Source organism: Pagrus major, chromosome 15 (genome assembly GCF_040436345.1).
Source record: "Pagrus major chromosome 15, Pma_NU_1.0".
NCBI lineage: Eukaryota > Metazoa > Chordata > Actinopteri > Spariformes > Sparidae > Pagrus > Pagrus major.
Genome location: NC_133229.1, coordinates 15,181,678 through 15,202,266, shown reverse-complemented (window position 1 = coordinate 15,202,266; position 20,589 = coordinate 15,181,678). Strand labels below are relative to the sequence as shown.

At 39.2% G+C, this 20,589-nt stretch overlaps 1 protein-coding gene across 1 annotated transcript; it reads left to right on the top strand.

Annotated features, from left to right (window-relative positions):
* The first annotated feature begins 664 nt into the window (after positions 1-664).
* On the top strand, positions 665-17,560 carry rab11fip2 (RAB11 family interacting protein 2 (class I)). The gene is made up of 6 exons (XM_073482268.1): positions 665-827; positions 1,622-2,214; positions 6,756-7,162; positions 8,426-8,777; positions 10,440-10,515; positions 12,703-17,560. Exons 2-6 carry the CDS (start codon positions 1,862-1,864, stop codon positions 12,925-12,927), a joined length of 1,413 nt encoding a protein of 470 aa, XP_073338369.1. The 5' UTR covers positions 665-827; positions 1,622-1,861; the 3' UTR covers positions 12,928-17,560.
* Positions 17,561-20,589: the final 3,029 nt, after the last annotated feature.

The following is a 20,589-nucleotide window of genomic DNA, read 5'->3' as shown; positions in this document are numbered from 1 at the left end:
TGGCGCAGCCGCAGCCTCAGGCCGGTGCTGTGTACATACTGCACTGGTTGTGGCAGAACGATAAAACCAACACAGGCAGGTGTGTTTGGTTAAGATGCACTTGTCAAGTGGGGTGACAAGCATGTCTGTGTTCATTCAAGTGAACCCCTTATCTGCACCTCCTTGTCCCACTCATGAGACAAAAGCACTTCCCATGTTTGTATGATTTACCTCTCTCAAATAAAAGTGCACGCACGCTCACACACGCACGCACGCACACACACACACACACACACACACACAATCAAATGCACATATATGAAGGACATCTCTGAGGAGACTGTTAGCTAAAATTATTTATAGCCTATCGTTAGCCCCTAATTACAGCTTACCTGTACAGTATACCCACAACTCAACACGAGAGTTCGTCTTCTGTCTTTATTTCTTTTTCTTTCTTTCTTTCTTTCTTTCTTTCTTTCTTTCTTTCTTTCTTTCTTTCTTTCTTTCTTTCTTTTCGCATTTTTTTTTAATCACATTTGTTTACATTTCTAATCGACATTTTAAAACTGTTGAGTGCGTTAGCGCGTGCGACCACCGCTTCTGTTTTTTCATGACACTTGAACTTTCACCGGGCTGGTGTGGAAGTGACGTCAGACAAGGAAGTAAAGCTCGCCGCTGGCCGACAGCAGTGAGCAGCAATGGATAGCAACAGCAGCAGCGGCAACAACAGCCAACATTAGCTGACGGCATTTGCCCCAGAAACCATCGCATGAATGTATTTGTGTAGCCAGTCTCTGCTGAGCTGAAGTGCTGAGTGTCCTTCCAGTGTCTGTGAAAATGACACCGAGGTAAGCAGCTCTGTGTGTGTGATGCTCTGTGTGCCTGCTAGCTCAGCAGCTAGCCGCATATAGCTAACGCTGTCTTGGAGCCGAGCAGAATGTGACAATAGCAAAGCGTCTTCTAAGCCTCATAAGTTAATATTGCCTCGTAATGTTTAATATGCTTTAAAGCACGAGTCTGCCTCAGCAGTCAGCTAAATAAAAGCCCAGGTCGTTATGACAAACCTGTGGAAAGATGCTCACCTAAAGGTAAAATACCTCACATGGATATGTCAGTTCTGTACAGCTGGGTTTTCTTGTAAATGTGTTCAAGCTGAACAACAGACATATAATTTATAGATAATCCAAAGATAGCATCTAGAGATGCTCATATATAGTGGAAAAAAAGATCAGAAAAGACACTTTGACAGTACCAATGGCCATTTCACTTGACAATGGCTACATTTTCTTCACAGTATGATTAATTTGGAAGTAATATATGGGACCATCATGCCACCATCCCACTGAGTCAGTCACTAATTCAGTGACACCAAAATGTGTCACTGGATGAGATCATCAATTTAGGTCTTGATACTACAGCTGAGGGAGACATATTTATAGGTACTGTACGAAATCATGAAGCACAGTCTAATTTTGATATTTCCTCTGATAACATCAAAATCACATGTTGGTGCAAGTCACTGCCATCAAAGCTGGCTGAAATCATTAGCTGCCTTGATGTCAATCTTCCCTGTGTACCCACATGAGTCATGTCTTGGTTCTGGGAAAGATACTGATGCTGCTCCGTTTCTGTGCTTTTTCAGATGACTCACCAGTGGCTTGGACATCTGTGATTTGACAGAAGATGAGGCTTGCTGAGTTTGTCAGACTTTTCATTGCTTGTAATGATTGTTACTGTAGGCACATAAACCACACTGACATGGACAACAAACTATAGTGAATCATGTTTGTTGCTTTTTGCACATCACACTCACTCTAACTAACCACATAAATTATCATTTAGTTTGTTTTGAATGGCTTTCAGTTGATAACCAGTGCTGACGATGTCACTGGGCGAGCAGTCTCAAAAGTGGTTTCCAACCCATGTCCAAGCCACTGTTCTTCAAGCAACCGGTTTACAGCCCAAGGGCAAAAATGGCACCAATGATGCCTACACTATCATCCAGCTTGGCAAAGAAAAGTACTCGACATCAGTGGCGGAGAAGACACTTAACCCTGTCTGGAGAGAAGAAGCCTCCTTTGAATTACCCGGTTTACTTCTGGAGGGCAACCCTGAAGTATATGAACTCTGCCTTATCGTGATGCATCGCTCTTTAGTTGGGATGGACAAGTTCCTGGGTCAGAGGTCCATCAACCTAAATGAAATCTTTGATAACAAGGAGCGGAAGAAAACTGAGTAAGTATTAGAGCTGCAAAAAAAAATCAATTAGTTGTTAACTATGGAATGAACTATTTCTAGCCTTTTTCAAATGTGAATATTCACTTATTTCTTCACTCCTCTCTGACAGTGAGCTGAATATCTTTTGGGTTGTGGACAAAGCAAGACATTTGAGGGCATAATCTTGGGTTTTTTTAACACACTGATTGACATTTTTCACCATCTGCTGACATTTTATCGACCAAGCATCTAATTGATAAATTGAGAAAATAATCAACAGATCAGTTGACAATGAAAATAATTATTAGTTGCAGCTGTAGTTTCATACACTGTAGCAGTTAAGTCCAAGAACTAACCTCAATGCATATAATTTCATGGGAAGTCATGAACTTAAAGTTGTAATAGGCCAGCGTTACTATTAATTTCCAGGGATAAGCATTTATTACCTTTTTACTCTTCTGTAGTAGGCTTTAAGCTAAATTATGTTCAGGTAAGATCTGTGTACCCATTTAAATGTGCAAACCACTGATCCAAATTAAAATATAAATCAATTTCCACTGCAAGATCTTGACCATAAAGTTTTTGTACTGTTTTAAAAATGTTTTGGCAATATGCCTCCTTTGGACGATCAGGGCAGCATAAACTCTGTCAGTGCCAATGAAAAATGTAACTTTTGTTATCTATGGATGTAAACTAGTTGTAAACATTGTAAACTAATGCAACGGCATTCGTTTGCAATGTTACACCTGCATAATGTTGCAATAATATGTGGAGCCACAGTCAAATCCTTACAAGAGAATACTTGGGCACACTTCTGATTATATGTGAATGATGGAACAATTGATGCAGGAAAAACTAAAATACCAAGCTAATGAGCGTCTGCATTAGTTTATATAGTAATTGAAATCTGGACACTGGGATGTCTCTGTTGTATTTGGATGCCACTGAATTGAGTTGGCTTGTTTGAATTTTGATATAATGCGTTCCACATGTGGAGCGTCACATGTGAAGAATCACATGTGCAGTACTTCAGCTATTTTATAGCATTCGACTGCTTTTCAACTCCAGCTGACTGTCATGCATCAGTGTGTTGTTAGTCGAGGAATGAACTTGTGAGAGGAAGTGGAAAATATTTGCAGAACTATTCCAGTCATAAGTGGATTACAGCATGGGCTAAATAAGTTGTTATTTGTCACAATTTCTGCACGTGTTATTGAAATATTCGGCTGAATGGCAATGGGTTGTGTTTTGTGTATTATATATTCTTTGTTCTCAGTTGGTTTTATGACCTAACTCCTTTACACCACATGATTTAAATACCATTGCACTGTCCTTTATTCACTTAATGTACTTGTTTTAGAAAAATCGTTTCTTCAGTTTTAAACTATATAACACAGCTATCACAGATGAGGTAATGTGCTCAGTTTCTGACCACAGATTGGTAGGACTTTTCCATTTTATCGACCCTCGGTTGTTTAAGGCTTAGCCTACATTGTTGAGAGATTATTTTTAGCTTAATCACTGACATGGTGAGCACCAGTTGGCCAGATTGAAACTAGTGGAGCTGGCCAAACATGTCTTGTTAGTCACTCGTTTACAGTGGCTTAGAGAAGAAATGGTGTGTTGTGTGTAGTTTAATTACTCTTTGTGTTTTATTTTTTGTGTGAATGGGTGTTTCCTCAGTCAGCCCTAAAGGAATGCGTGTCAGGTGAAGTGGAGACTCTAACTGGCATATAGGTGTGTTACTGGTCTGTGTAACTGAGTCAGCCCTTTCATTAACAGGTGACTTGTCTGGGTGTTTTACCCGCCCTATGTCGGGTGAATGCTTGGGATGAGGTTTGCGGTGCCTTGTGAAATTACTGTATAAAAGGTTTGATCAGATAGATAAAATTAATAATATATAATTAATAATAAATAATAATAAATGTGTAATAAACTAAACCAACGTTCTGTACATACAGGGCCCCAGACTCACTTTTTACACTGGTTGCACTGGTGCACATAACATTTTAATTTAGGTCCACCAGCACATTATTTAGGTGTAGCCAATAATACATTTTAGTTTAATTTCTAAATTGAAATTAAAGAGAGTTATATAAAATCCTGCTATAAATTGCCAAATGATTGACAGAAAATATGTTTATTGGAAATTCTTTGTTCTGTTGCAACTGTGTGAACACCCAGTCTGTGATTGTTACAGGCACTTTTTTTTTTCTTTCTTTTTTTTAATCACCACCAAAATTTTATGTTCACTGGTGCAACCAATTAAAAAGTGAACTTGCACTTGACAAATTAAAGAAATAAATCATGAAGAAAATAAAACCACGCAATGGAAATAATAACTCTCAAGCCCTGTTTAACAAAATTTGCACAAAAACAATGTGAAACATTTGGCACAGGGGTGTAGATGTCGATTACTGTCAATCCAGTATTTGCCTTTTTTCGTTGGGTCATGTTCATATATATATATATATATATATATATGTGTGTGTGTGTGTATATGTGTATATACATATGTACATATGTACATATATATGTACATATATATATATATATATATATATATATATATATATATATATATATATATATATATATATATATATATATATATATATATGTGTGTGTGTGTGTATATGTGTATATGTGTATATACATATGTACATATATATATATATATATATATATATGTATATATATATATATATATATATGTATATATATATGTATATATATATATATATATATATATATATATATATATATATATATATATATATATATATATATATATATGTGTATATGTATATGTACATATATATGTGTGTGTAGAAGCCGATAAGATATGTCGATAAGTTGATACATAATTATCATTACAGGTCTAACCACCATCATAGCGTGAAGTCTTATATTTGGCTAAACTTGGGACTTTTGACCCTTACACGTCTACATTAAGCAAACAGGAACAGAATAATCACATTGGATCTGGTGTTAATTAGCTCACTGCACATTTCAACATTAGCACACTTCCTCTTTGCCCATCAGTTGGGAGAATCACAATATGTTATAATCACGGGTTTTATTTGTTTTAGGTGCCTGAGCAATGCACCTTGAGGCCGTGCACTTTTTCAGCAGAGCGTCTGTAATGGATACGCTCATGTTGCTTGTTGGCCTAATCCCACACTGCAGGCATACTTGACAATGACGCCGGGACCCTCGATGCTATATCCACACTCCACAGTGGGTCTGTGTTCACTGCGGCCCATCCACAATGTTTTTGAACTGACATATTGGGAAGGAAAGCCCGTCTTGATATCTGAGTAGGCAGCCCATAATTATCGCACACCTGTGTTTGTTGATTGTGAGGAGTTTCCCAGCGGTCCAGGCCCGAGTGGGAGGATTGTGGTTCCAAGCACAGGGAGGTTTATCTTGGCCTTGAGACACACGTGAGGTGCAGCACCGGCCCCACGGCAGCGGCATGCTGTGGCTGCTGATCAGACCAAGCGTGGCGCGCAGCCTGGGAATCAGACCCAACAAGGCCTTTCATGACTGGGCTCCTGAGCCACGAGCTAGGTGGTTTAGAATAGCGTTCAACAGCTGTGCTTTTTCAAAAGCTCAATACCAACACTTTTTATGGACTGAACTGATGACTGATTTTTCCTACTGGAATTCAACTGATACCTCAAATCTCCATTTAAACCCAGGAAGAAATGTCTGTAACTGTATGAAAGACAATACATCAAGTTGAAAATTGTTTAAATTGATCAAACTGTAGCATCATGGAGGTGGGTGAGCGCAAAGACCAATATATTGATGTGACCACAGTTTGTAATACACGCACAACATTTCCCAGATGAATGTGTCAAAAGCAGACAGAATATTTTCACTGATGTTTCATCCTTATGCTGGTTTTCTAAAGGAAATTATCACCAGCCCTATAACACAGAGGATATGTCTCATTAGCATGTATGAACTGCTGGGTTGCCCTGCGACATGGCTTTGCAATTTCCCAATTGCTCGTCGTTGCATTTCTGAACAAAGGCCAGATTTGTGCAAATGCCACTTTATTTCGCTCAGAGTGAATGCATAAATCCCATTACTTCCAGTTGAAAAAGCAGAGATGTTAAACAAACGGGAGCCCAAAAGCAGCCTGAAATGGTCTATATAATTCAGCAGCAGGCTATTTCTTATGTTCAGTTTGCAAAGAATAATGTTTATCCTCTGAATGATAAATTGTATTCTCACTTGTGTCAAAAAAAGTTCAAACGATTTAAGCCCCTGTATGTGTAGCCTCTGGATTAGTCTGCTCAAATTAGCCTTTTCTGTGATGTCCACAAAGAAGTAGGTAGAGCACATTAGAAAAATAGTGGCTATTTCTTCCTTTTGTCATATTGTTTGATAGTGTAAGGACTTCTACCACGTTCTGACTTTGTATACCTGTCTTTCTGAGTCATGTTGAATTATGTCTAATTAACCCAGATTTTCATAAATCCTGTTCTTTTTATATAAATTGTCTCATTGAATTTGCTCAGCCTAAGCCTCCTCCACTCTCATTTTAGCTGGTATTCCTTGGAGTCCAAGCTGGGGAAGAAGAAAAAAGAACGAGGCCGCATCCAAGTCAGCATCCAGTTCATGAGGAACAACATGACAGCCAGCATGTTCGACCTCTCCATGAAGGAAAAGCCCCGCTCGCCTTTTTCCAAGCTAAAGGACAAAATGAAGGGTCGCAAACATGACAGCGGCTTCGGTGACACGTCTTCAGCCATCCTGCCTCGCTCTGCCCTGTGCGACTCGGAGCCCAACCGCCAGACCTTCGTCCCAGAACCACAACCCCAGCCTGAAGCAAAGGTCAAGAGACCGCTGCTCGCTGGGACTCATAAACTCTCTGCAGCCCATTCCATGTCAGATCTCATTGGGACCCACTTTCGTCCCAAACTGGACTCCATGAACTCCATAGAAGAGACTGGTGAGGACAAAAGCTTTAATTGTTCAGATTTTTTGCAACTGTGTGTTTCAATATTTGTTATATTTGGAAGTTAATTAAATCATTTTTGTATTATTTCAGGGTAAAATGTATTGCTGCTTGCCATGTGTCTGCAGGGACTTTATAAGGTTTTTGAAATTACACCAATCTCGTGTGATTATGAATCATTGCTAGCTTCTTATATCTTCCTTTTTCAAAGATCGATTGCAGTGGAACAAGCAAGACTGGTGAGAGCCTACTGAGAAGCCTAAACTGCTACTACTAAAATTACGGAGCAGTGATATAATGTTAATTATCTTCTTAATTTGTGACTGTCATGCTCTCAAAACGGGATGCAATTTCTACTGGCCATCAGTAGAGGCCAATGAAAGACACAGAGCTATAGAGATATAAGGGATAGTAACTAAAATAAAAAGTTGTTCAGATCAGTCATATCAATCTGTGACCTTCATTGATTTCTGGTGTTAAGCAGTATAAAACTGGCCTGAACATTCTGTCCACCAGCCCCCTATTTGTCCTCTTTGTCCTTGAGTTACTGCAGCTGTAACAAGTCAAGATTTAACAGTAACAGTATAGAGATCCAACAGAATAAAAACGAGCAAGCAATCAGCTGATTATCAGAGTTAACTGATTTTACAGTTCTCTCTAAATGTACAAATAATTACTTAGATAATAATTAATAAGAAGTAAATAAGTAAGCTCACAACTCAATTCGCAGCATGCTTCATCTTCACTTCCCAATCTGCACTGCACATCTATCTGAGGCACTTACATTATGATGATTATGACTTTATCTTACAAGCGTCTGTGATAATTCAGATTGGCATGCAGGAGAGGACAACCAAGTTCTGGAGGTAGATGGGACACGATCACAGATTTGGATTGTTTAAATACTTTTTTTTTAAAAAAAAGTTGTCCTCAATGCTCACAGTAAAATGTTTCTTTTGTGGCGTGGTATTAGCTTGAAGAGCCACAAGATCAACTTAGAAAATAACAAAAAAAGAAAGTTGACCAAATGAACAAAAAACAACGATTCATCAGATTCTGATTCACCCACACTGATGTCATCACATCAGACATTGGTATGGCTATTAAAAAACCTGATTACATCTGTCACAGATAATCACACAAATAAAAACAAAGCAATCACATACTTTTTATTGTGTGATTGGGCATTTGTTATTGATATTTCTTTATTAATAACTATGTCATAAGTTGATGTACTGCTTTTGGTTTCTCCTCCAGGGAGTGCAGGTCCTCACAGGCGTTCCCAGAGCGAGGTGCCAGGCTACCAGGACAGTGAGGCACACAGTGACCCTTTCACTGATATCAGTGACACCCTGCCACAGAAGTATGCCACGCTCCCACGCAACCGCAACCCATTTGAGGGGGAGCACGGGCAGCTGTGGGACCGGGCAGAGCGGAAAGAGAAAAAGGAGAAGGTCAGCCTACTGGAACGCGTGACGGGAAAGAAGGAAGGCCGTAAGACCAGCAATGGAGGGCGTTCGGGCAGCTCTGGAGACCTGCGTTCCCCCAACCCCTTTAGTGGAGACTCGCAAGCAGACACTAACCCATTCAGCTCCAACTACAAAGCCAGGTAGACCCTGTTGTGTTAGCTCAGTATGGTTCATCAAAATGAAAAGACGCTGCACTCCTTCACTACACTAGCTTTTTTCTTGCCTTCATTAGGGTTGTTTCTAGTTTCCTTATAAATGAACCATTAATGATGGTCATGTGACCTGTAAATCACCATAAGTCACCAGGTCAAATCACCAAATATTTAAAGCCTTTAAAATCTTTCACAAAATACAATTATAACTCTTAGAGGATGCAGAAATTTGCAGGAAATAAAGGACCACAAATCCAAAACATACATTCACTTTTAAAATGTATGACTGACCCTCTGACTTATTTTATAGTCAACCTGCAGTACTGTAATCCATCCATCCCTTAATTCGATTTTCAGTTGTTCTGAAATATGTCAGTTCTCAGACAACAAATATAATCCAAATGATGCTACCAAAATAGCCACAAGTCCCAATTCCTCATTTATCCCACGTATGTTTAGAGCGCTCTGTATAGTCCAGAATACTTCCTCCTGAGGGAGCAACTTCTGTAAATGTCCCTCTGTCTGGTCAACATATACATACAATAAATGCTCACATATATCTAAAGTTGCCTGTCTTTAAATTTGTACATCTTACATTAACCAACATTTATAAGAGAAACCACTGCAAAGTTATCATTTGTTGTGTTTTTACAATGTCAACTGCTAATTACAAATTTGTTGTGCTTGTTTTTGCAAGTAATGGTCTGTGATTGTTATTAAATTACAACATTATTGAAGAAGATCCCTGCAGAGTTGGACCTTTTAAATATCTAAAATCGACCTTTAAAAAAAATATAAATTTAAGAAATAGCTGCTTGGTGCTCTGTTCAAAGTTGCCAGACTCCTTTTGACATAAACAGTTATTTTACCTCCATGAACACAGGAGTTGCTGGTGGCTGAAATCTGCATTCAGCACCTGTACAGCAGCGGTGCTTATATATTTGTAGCATATCACTACTGTATGTTTTCATCATATTCCTTAAACCATCTCATAATAATCCCAAAACGTGATCTTGGTGCCCAATGGCACAACTGTACTACAGGATATTGGTTACAACATTCCCATGAAGTTTCGAATACCTCGCTGATTGAAATCTACTATCTGATAGACCCCCTTCTCTCTCGTTCTGTTGTCAAGTATTGTTGTTCAAACATTTCCACCGAGCCAGTTCCATCTATTTCCTGTGTTACATAAAGTGTCGGTGAGCGCTGTGGCTAAGTTCTGGTTTATCACAGTGGAAGGTGTCATTAGTGGCTCTTTAGAGAGCCTGGGCTTGATAACAGAGCCCTCTGAGCTATAGTAATGAGATCCTCTGCAGAGATAGACCACCCAATTAACCACTTATCTTGAAGGCACTAGTCCATCATCTTTATTGCTGCCTTTGTCATACAGTAGCTCAGTGGTCATTTATAATGTGGTGCTGGAATACAAAAAGATGGTTTAAAGTATGTTATTTGTCGATGAATTCATTCGCTGCTGCAGCAAAAGCAGGCCGTAATGAATATTTTATTCCTCAATAATCTATGTCAGTCACCTTAAATATCCAAATGTGCTTTATTTGCCCCTCAGAGGCAGCCTCTGTTGTAGTAGAACGCCTTCGTAATAATGCCTTCATGCTTTTACTGACTTTCTCTTTGATTGCCTCGCAGTGATAAAAAGTCGTCAAGAAATGAAGACATCACCTTTGGCCAGAAGAAGAAGAAGGACATCAATGGCAAGAAAAGTGTAAGAATGACAGCACAACCCTCCTTTAGAAAAGCAAATGACTTATCAGGCGATATTGTTGCACCTTGTCAGGTGTACGTGACAATGATTGAGATGAAAAAGATGAGAAATGACCCCAGCAGTTGCAACTGTGTCATTACTTCCTGCATGGTGTCAAGCAGATTTTTAATTGAGAAACTCCCAACTTTCATTCTTCATAGCAGCTGGTGACAGTGATCTCTGAGGTCGCTGAAGATTCATATGTGCCATTCAACTAATTAGCAGCTGCACACATCAGTCATCATGTCTGATCTGGTCATAATTTGAAGCGGTGTGAAATTTCGGGCTCTAAGGTCAATTATAGTCGTGTGTTGCACTGATTCTGTAATTGGAGGGTTTTGTTGAGAAAAGGCATAGAGATGTCATCCGTTTTTCTTCTCGTGATTATTACATTATTTGTACATGATGTTTTAAGCCTTTGTAGTTTATGTTTAGTTTAACTTCTTTTGCCAACTATTACACAGCAAAATTGGTATTTATGAGGGAGCAGTGGGAGCAGTAGCTAAAGTGCTGCCTAAATGAGAAGGGGAATGCTGATAATGGCTTTCCTCACCTTTCTTTGTGGGTGTTGAGGGCTGTCGGTATCCACACATGTGCCCCTGTGCATGCCGCAGTGCCTCGCAGAAATGGCAGCTCCCATTTCCTCTGCTTCAAGGCCCTAATTAACCACACACAGGGGGGGAAGGAGGGGGGGAGGGCAGTGAGAGATTTCAAAGGACTGAGCTTTTAGATTCTCAAAGCTGAGCTCATTAGAAACTGTAATGACACAACTGGAGAATGCCAAGTGTGCGCCTTATCTTCTCCTCACTACTGATCGCAGAAAAATGGTCATCATTACTTTGCCAATTCATGGTCATTTCCAGGCCTTTGTCACCAGCCACTAAAGCTCCTGATTATTATGCTATGTGTGTGTGTGTGTACATGTGTGTGTGATAGAGAGAGAGGGAGCACATGCTTGTATCTGAAACCAACATCCACTTCCATATGGCAGTCAGTTCTCTTATTCCCTCTCAGATGGCTTAAGTGCAGTGTCTTACAGTGAGATGCCTTTTTTTTTGGTATCGTGTGTGAGGAATAGGTTACCAAGCTCTGTTCTCAAAACCCTCCTTACATTGGATATTTAATATCGGTGGCAAATATTTCATTTTGGTTTGTGTCGCCCCACAGTAGCCTCTACGCTGTTAGACGCGATAAGATACCTGGTAAGCAGTCCCGCTCCAGGTCTTTCTGCATTGTCTTTCCTCAGCAGTCGAGGTTTGAATGGTGCATGGGAGTGGAAGCTGATAAGTGTGGTATTTTAAACAGGGTGAAGGCTTTGCTGCTCTATCCGTTCGGGGGAGGATGCCCAGCACTGAAGCGATAAAGTGGTCCCTCATTAAAAACGATTACAGCTCCTCTTCTACCCGCGCAATATGATCTGCACATACCGTACCTCACTGCTCTGTCCAAGTAGGTTGTCCACAAAGAGCAATACTTGGTTTCGGTTGCATCCTTATTTTGGTATGTATTAGCCTGACCTTTAATTGTAGAAATATGCGGCTTGGCATTTCCCCCTCTTCTTTAGGAAGTCATTATTATTTAGTTCTGACATGCTTGTTAGAAGTTTTTCTCGACTCTTGTCTATTTAGAAAGATTGCGCTTTTAGATACTTTAAACGAAAGAGACAGAAAAAACAACTTTCTCTAGATGTCAGCTGCTCGCTGTAGTGTCAAAGTTAAGTCCTATTAGAGCCTATTAAAATGCTCTTGATTTGTTATAAACACTGTCACACTGTACTAGATCACAACATCTGCTGTAGACTTCATTGACATGTCAGTGCTAAATCCCCTGAGAAGGATCATCTTAACAACTCTCAATTAGCCTTTATTAGCAGCAGAGAAGAAGAGATAAACACACGACACTTAATGTCACGTTAGGCCAACACATCTAATTAGTCTATTTTCTCTGTCGCGTTGTGAGTGAACTCAAAGGGTATCTTTATTCTTGCCTTTGTAATCAGATGCTGACATTTCATAGATCATTCACCCATTTGAGTCTACTTTTACAAAAAAAAAAAAAAAAATCCATGCAAAATGTGGTGATTATGGAGCGTGTCACCTCTGAATCTCCTGGGCTTAAATTGAGCTTTTACTTGTTTTCCATTTTCAGGTGGTGACACAGGAAAGGGTGGCTGCCTATAGCAGCTTGTCCTTTGAGGAAGTTGTGCAGGAACTCATCAAACAGAAAGAAGTGGTGAAAAAGAAAGACGCCCACATCAGGGAGCTGGAAGACTACATCGATAACCTGCTCGTGCGCGTAATGGAGGAGACGCCGAGCATTCTGCGGACGCCCTATGAGCCAAAAAAGAAGGCGGGTAAACTAAGTAAAAAGTAGAAGGAAACGACAAAGGATGAGAAGTTACTAATGAAAGTTTAGCAGTAGCTCATGAATCAGTATCATGTTGTAAAATGAGCGGGAACAAATGGGATTGATCAAAGCCAAATTGATGTTTTAGTTATGTCTTTACTTTAGGACATTTGTATTCAATGGATGTAGTTTTGACAGACATTTTTCTATGTTTTGGTTATTTTAGTTCAAGCAGGTTTTTTGCCCTCTTTGTTTGGCAGAAATCTCATGCCAGAAGTTCCGTTTTAAAAATGACTTAATACTTTGTGCTGTGCATTTTTAGGCACATAAATGGTATACCAAGAATTAATCAATCGATTCAAGTAAAATCTAATCCATATAGATTGACAAATTAAGGTTTAGCTATGTTGTGAACCCACAGAGGTCTGTTGCACACACAGGTGCCGTCATCTGCCCAGAAGCTCTTAAGGCACATATGCAGCTAAATTCAAGTTTACCAGATGCTGTAGTGGCAGTTGTGTGCTGTTTGCTGAAAGATTGTCAAGTGGTTGCTAAGATGAAGCTGTAGATACAGTGTTTACACTAAAATTGCCACCTAAAGTACGAAACACATTGAGGAGAGGCAGCCTCGGCTTTGTTACGAGCCTCTTGTCACTCTTCTACCTAAAAGCGTGAGTGATTCATGGGTACACTTTAAAAGACTGGAGGAGAGTTACTGTAATGCATGCTCCCCTTCAAAAAACCAAAACAAACAACGGTACATTCCTGTCATCACTTAATGATTTCTCATTCTTCATTTTATTTGTGATGACTATCATTTAAGTTTCATGGGCCAAGGGTCCCACGGTCACTCGCTGAAGGTGATAATTTTACTGACTAAGTGCAATAATCATAACTTGAGTATCTTGCTTTATATTCTGCTGGTTCTTGTTTACATTATAATCACATCTTTGATTTGATTCACTGGAAGAGCTTGGAGATCTTTGGAGATCTTTGTTTCTCGGCAGATTGCCCAGCCTTCATCTCTTTCAAATACAATTTTTGCAGACTATTGCATTAATGGTACCTAGCTGCACATGTGGACATATTCTGAACAATCTTTATTTATAAATGTTTCTTAGCACATTTACATACGAACACTATTTTAATGTATTTTTGCGGTACTTTATGGTGAAAACGATACAGTATCCCAATACCCCCTCTTCTACCATCTCTTCTACTTTATTAACACTGTACAGTTTGTACAAATCCACAAAATATGGGCTCATTTGATTAAGTATTCATGTATTAAAGTAATACAGTCTTCATATGTAATTCCCATTAGCATTAATATTTGTTTACTGTTAATGAAATGCTAGACACAAATTAATTATGTTCTGTGCCTCAGTATATTTCAGCTTTTTTTTATTTTTGTATAATCAAAAGTCTTAATTCTAACATTCATATAAGAAATAAGTGTCTTACCAGTTCACTGAGTACTAATGAGAGTCGGTTCCTAATTGTTCAAGGTAAACAGCCAATAAGTGTCGTCAGGTCACAAATCAAACAGTTTGACAGCCTGTGTCAGAAGCTAACTGTCCTCATTTCACAGTTTTATGTCATCTCATTTGTCGCCTCAGTCTGTGATGCTTATGTCATAACAACATATGTTGTTTCACTGTTAAGCAGTGCTTGATTCACTTTAATTTATCACTTTCTACTGAACAAATGCAGAGTGAGGTATGGGGCAGCTGTTAGATTGCACTGCTGGTACTAATGACTGCTTCAAGTTTTAGTCTCAGAGAGAGGCCAAGTTCCTGCACCTGTGCTTGTGGTAGACGATCAACAATTGTATAATCACTAACTGATGTTTAGGTTTACATTTTTAATTGTTTATTCCTTCATGTACAGTGTTAAACATGCTTTTCATTATCATAGTTTACTCAAGGTTGCACACCATTTTTAATGATATGTCAAACCTCTTTTATCAAATGATGATCCACCTCGTCATTTTGCTGGTATTTATATCTTCTTTTGTAATTAACGTGTTCAAAATATTTGACCTTTACACTGTATGATACCAAATCACAGCTGAGACAATGTGCTACACTGTATGTATGGAATGTCAACAGTCAAAAACACTTGTCAGTTTTTTTTTTTCATTTTTCACGAATGTTGCACCGCTCAGACACACACTTTGTCATGTGCTAATTATTTCTGCTGCTGTTAACGTAGTTATTTCATCTGAAGGTACGTGATCTCTTTTTGGACTTGAAGTCAAAATCTGTTGTTACTGAATGTATTCTGGTCGGCTTTGAAACACATAATCCTGAAATGTATAATAATACACAGTACACTAACAAGGCCATTGAACCTTGCTTGCCTTTTAAAGTATTTGGTGTATCCAAAGAGATCATTTCATCTGGGTTCTTCTCTCTATTAGTCTGACAAAACTCAGACGTCTTCATCATGGATGTGCGATGATGTGATTCAGATGTTGGGTAAATTGTATCGGAGAAAGGTTATCTGATTTGAGTACATTTTGTAAAGCCAAAAATGTTGGAATCGGTACATAAAATAATGAGTATTATGTGATGCTTATTAAGGAGATATGTGGATAAGAATCTGTTTTCCACTGTGGAAAAGCTTCTCACTGATTGCCTTCCTTCTTTCCCTTTCCCCTCATGTTACAGGCTTTACCAACAACTTTGACTAGTCTGTATTGGTAGTTAGCCACTTGTTCAAGGACCTTGCAGAGCTCTTAATACTTCCATTGTACATACTGTATAGTCACTTTGTAATATCACTTCACCTCCTTTGACTTTTTGCACCTGTTGTTGTGCTGTAAAACGTTTGAAAGTGGGATTCCTGGGGATTTTATTCTGTCTGAGGTTCAGTCAAAACACGAGTTCAGTTAGAAAGAATCTAAAAAGTGGGATAAAAGTGTAAAACTGAAGGAAAGTATTCACCACCCATTTGTCATTTGAGTGAAACTGACATTGGCAAACTGTGTTTTAATCAAGCTTTTTAATAGTTTTTCTTTCTCAGACCTTTTCGTAGCTATAGTTAATTTCTCTTTGCTAGCAAAGCAAATTGATTTGTGGCAGTGGTGTTTCAGTGTAGCTCATATTGTGCATCATAGAGTAATACTCATACACTGTTAACCAGTGATGTACACTTTGGTCTACAATGTGCCCTAAAGCCCAATTGCTTTGCCTGAATGATGAAATAACAAAAGATAAGGTCTTTAAAAAAATGTTGAATTCATTTGGACCCTGAGGTTATTTAGTTCAAATGAAAAATGAGGGGTGAGTAGTTCAAATTAATTAATTTTGCCTGTCATTTTTCCTTTTAGCTTGATTGCTACATTTGCTTTATGTTTTGATATAATTTGGTGCTTTGCTAGATGTCAAGCTAAAACACAAATCTAAATGAAAAGCATTTTCAAATCATTTTCTCGCAGCGCGGTGTAAAGGGGTACATTGCAAAAAAAGCCCTGCATCATTATTACACTTCTTCCTCGCCACTTTGCATAATATTTGTCATCCAATTAATGCCAGTGCTTGAATATGCAAAGCACACGAAATGCTTCGAGGCAAAATTTCGTATAAAATTTGGCCATGGCCTGTGTCATAATTTCAGTCTATATGGTTGTTTTGCACATGCATTAAAATGTATTTTAAGTGTCGTAGGTGAATGTCCGCCCGTTTCCGAAAAAGAGTGCAAACATACAGGGATTTCTTTTCCCATGTTGATGAAGCATGCATTGAACCATTTGATGAAGATGACATAAAGCTCGAGTCGGATCTCAACAATCCTCCTCTGGCAGTCGTTAAAGTCTTCTCCTGATAATATGTTGCTGCTTGCCATAGGCCACATACAGCTGCCAGACACTAAGACTTAAGCTCCCGCTAAATCCCCTGACGGTGCTTGTAATGTGGCACACAGTTTTGAAGGAAATGATGACTGTGTTTATAAAAGATCTCGCCAGTTAGCAAAGCTTCATTGAGTTTACAGAATTGTATGGAGGCTGGTGTACAGAGGCCAAAACAATTAAACATAATGTGAGTTGAGTTTGGTGCCCCGACATGCTGGTCAACTTCCGGAGGTGGTCATGCACATGCCTTGTAATGTAACAATGGATTTGTTCAGATTCTTGTCATTTCTGCATGTCAATCACACGTTTTGATAATGTAACACTTTATATTATTGCCAAATTATATGGCGTTTTCCAGATCCACTCATCACACGACCTCATCGTAATGTAACTCAGAATTGTACAGAGTGTAAGTTGATTAACAAACGTCCTTTTCTTCAAAGAAGGCAGACAAGTTTCTTTTGTTTAATATTTTACACCTAATAGACAATATGCAAGACTTTCATACCTGGATGTTTGGGGACAAGAATGTATGGGTTTTTCTAATAGGATCTAGAAGATGTATGTGTAATGATGACAGGATAACGCTGTTAATGGTGACTACATGTTAAGTGCCAACACAAGCACTAATTCAGTTTGGTGATGCATTTCTTCATATTCACACATTCTCATACAGTTTCAAATATTAGCCTTTAGATTTCTTCACCACCATCATTATAATCAAATCTAATCTTCTACTGGATGTAGTTTGAAAGGCACAAGAAGATTGTATTGTCCTTTTCAATAAACTCACTCTAAATGAAATCTGCTTTTGTAGTTTATTTTTCTTTGTTTGAGGATATTTTCACCACAAAGTCACGTCACATTTTGCAGCAGATCTGCTTAATCCAACACTAGGTGTGTAAATCTGATGCAAATCTTCCATAAAGTGGATTTCTATTCAGCTGTTCCTTTCGTTCAACACCTGTCCAACCATTCCTACGGATCAATTAAAAGCCACTCTCAATTAACTCTGATCTCACTAGCAGTTAAACCACGATTAGCGTTTTTAATTGTGCTGATTTGTGTCAAGCTTTTGTTTTCCCTCTTGCTCAGAGCGGCTCTTCCTTTTGTCCTGAAGAAATTCCCATGCCTTCCTGGGCGAAAGAGAGAAGTGGCATCGTTTGACAACTGAGTAGCGAGATTGCTTGTTAAAACTCCACTCTAATTTGCCTATGTGTGCGACAGGACTGTGTGAAACCTTTTGGGACAAGAAACACTTGTCTTGTTTACCCGCCGACGCTTTTGTGGGTCGGCGTGCTTCCCTGTCACCCCGCCGCGTAGCAGGTTAAAACACGACCTCTCCCCTGTCGCCTCAATCTAGTAGTCCCTGAAGAGGCGCACCTCAACACCGCAGCAGCTGCCACTGCACGCCACGGCACCGCGTCACATCTGACAATGATGAGAGGCAAAGCGGTGGTAACCACGGACACCAGGAAAATACAGAGTAAACATAACTTCTATGATGAAACAATCTTTGAGTGCTACAGGTGGCTGAAATGGTGACAGAACCACCTGTGCTGATTGAATAATTACTGAATGATTAGGTTACAGTTTGCTGAGGCTAAATTTAAGAGTCGGTAACATTTAGATGCAGCCATGCTTATAAAGTTAATTTCAAGATGATCCTGCCTGGCGATAGAATTGGCAGCATGCGTCATGATTAATTTTTTATCTCCCTGTGTTAACTTATAGTCTGCCTGCGAGACACTGAACACAAATAAGTGTGTAATTGGGCTTTATGTAGGTGTCACCTGTTGTATTCATAAGCTAATTGGCATACTCATTGTCATCCTTACACATTCATCAACAGATTGGATTTCACAGAAACCAGCTTTTGTGCGGCGGTGGCACGTGTCATCTGAGTGCCTCCTAGATTAAAGCCCATTAGTTCATTGTGCATTATATCATATTGCTGTAATTTGAGGAAATATCCAACAAACGTGTTATGTAAGATTCTGCGGGTGCAGGAGAGCCCAAGCGTGCCAGACATGGGCCACCCACAGGTCACCTGCACTCCCCTTTAAATATGGATGGGCGTCATAGCAGGGATCAGTGTCACCCCGCACGCGTCTGTGAATAGAAGTGCCTCAGGCAATCATGGAGAAACTTATATGAGGAGAAATTCAGCAGATGGATGAGGTGTTTTTAGGGGAAAAAGCAGACCTATTTGGGCAGCTGGCCTGAACTTGTTGGATGATCGGAGGCCAGATGTCAAGGTTAACCCCTCACACTCCCCAGAGTATCACACCCCACCCACTCTTTGTTGGATGGTTAACTCATCTGAATAGGTGCTTGAGATAAATCAGGTGTCAAAGGTGCTGCAGATCCCGGCGTTGTGCATTGTATTGATGGTATTGTCTTCCTCTGATAGCTGCCACGCGTCTGGGATCAGGTGAACAAAGACAGATGACAACTAGAGGAAAGAGAGGATCTGTCAACACAGAACAGCAAATAAGGGAGAAGAATGCCGACTAGATCTCACGTAGCTACAAAAAGGATGTACAGTCAATTATAGTCAATAATCACATACATTTTATATTATAACTTGACAAAAGTTCAATTTAAGTGGAATAAACAGCATGACAGAAGTCTAGTAGGCCTAGTAGGCTAGAAAATGGACACTAATACAGGTATAGCCTTCTCCTTCTTGGAATTTGAGTTAGTATTTGTTTATAATAGTGAGTTATAGTAGTGACACACAAGTTTGGGTTCTTTTTGAGAAGTCTTTATAGAGTCAGCTATTGAAGTATTTTGTATCCTGTTAGCTACCACACATGAAAAAGCACTCCATACCTACAAAGCAGGTAAGTTATAGACACTAATACTAATATTACTGTACAAAATTACAGGCAACATCTACATTAAAACTACAATGTCAGGTGGTATTATTAAGGTAGCTAATGCTAGCTAGCTGCCACCTAGCAATTAGCTTCTGTTGGATTGTTTTTGTGTTAGCTAGCATAGTTGGCGCTAGCGAGACTAGTAAGCTAATTTTGCCATCAAGTTTATGGGCTAAAAACTAAGCATAATTCACTAAGTGTAGTTAACAAAATATCAGTAATGTCGTGAAAGAAACATTTTTTTAATATAGCCTAATAACGCCACATAACGTTAGCCAACAGAAGCATCGTGAACCAGGACTTGTCCACATTCTCTCCATGTTTTATTGCTTGAAGGTCAGATGATAACTCAATGTTTATCATAAAGGGAACAACAAATAGTAACTTCAACAGTGGTTAATGGACTCACTGTATTTATTTAGACAGTTGGCTAAGTTGGTATAGCTGCTCATAACGTTAGCTAGCTAGACTGCAATTAGCTAATTGTGCAAGTTAAGTTAAATGGCTAAAACTATTAGAAATTAACAAAGGGAACAATTGGCAAAATGACATAACATGTATAAACTGTATACTCTCTCTTGCTCTGTGTTGATGTTGTTGAACAGATAATGTTGTGTTTTAGACCCTCTTTGAGACTTGGATATTTTGTGCTTTTTTCAGGCCTGGCTGTTTTGGGGAACTGGTCAAGCTCATAGGACCACAGTGTGTCTTCAGGAGGCTGGTGAGACTTCATCATCATCATCACTGTCTGAGCAGCACGTGCCTGAGACTTATCACCTAGAAGCTGGGAAACTTGAGCTGTCAGCAGTCGTCAGCTTTGCATTCAGTCATTTCTAGACTGTAATTGGCACCACAAAGAAGCTGAAGAGGGATCACGACTGTGAACACAGTGTGAAACAATAACTGATTATCTTATTTTGGTATTATCAATAATAAAGAATAACATATTAA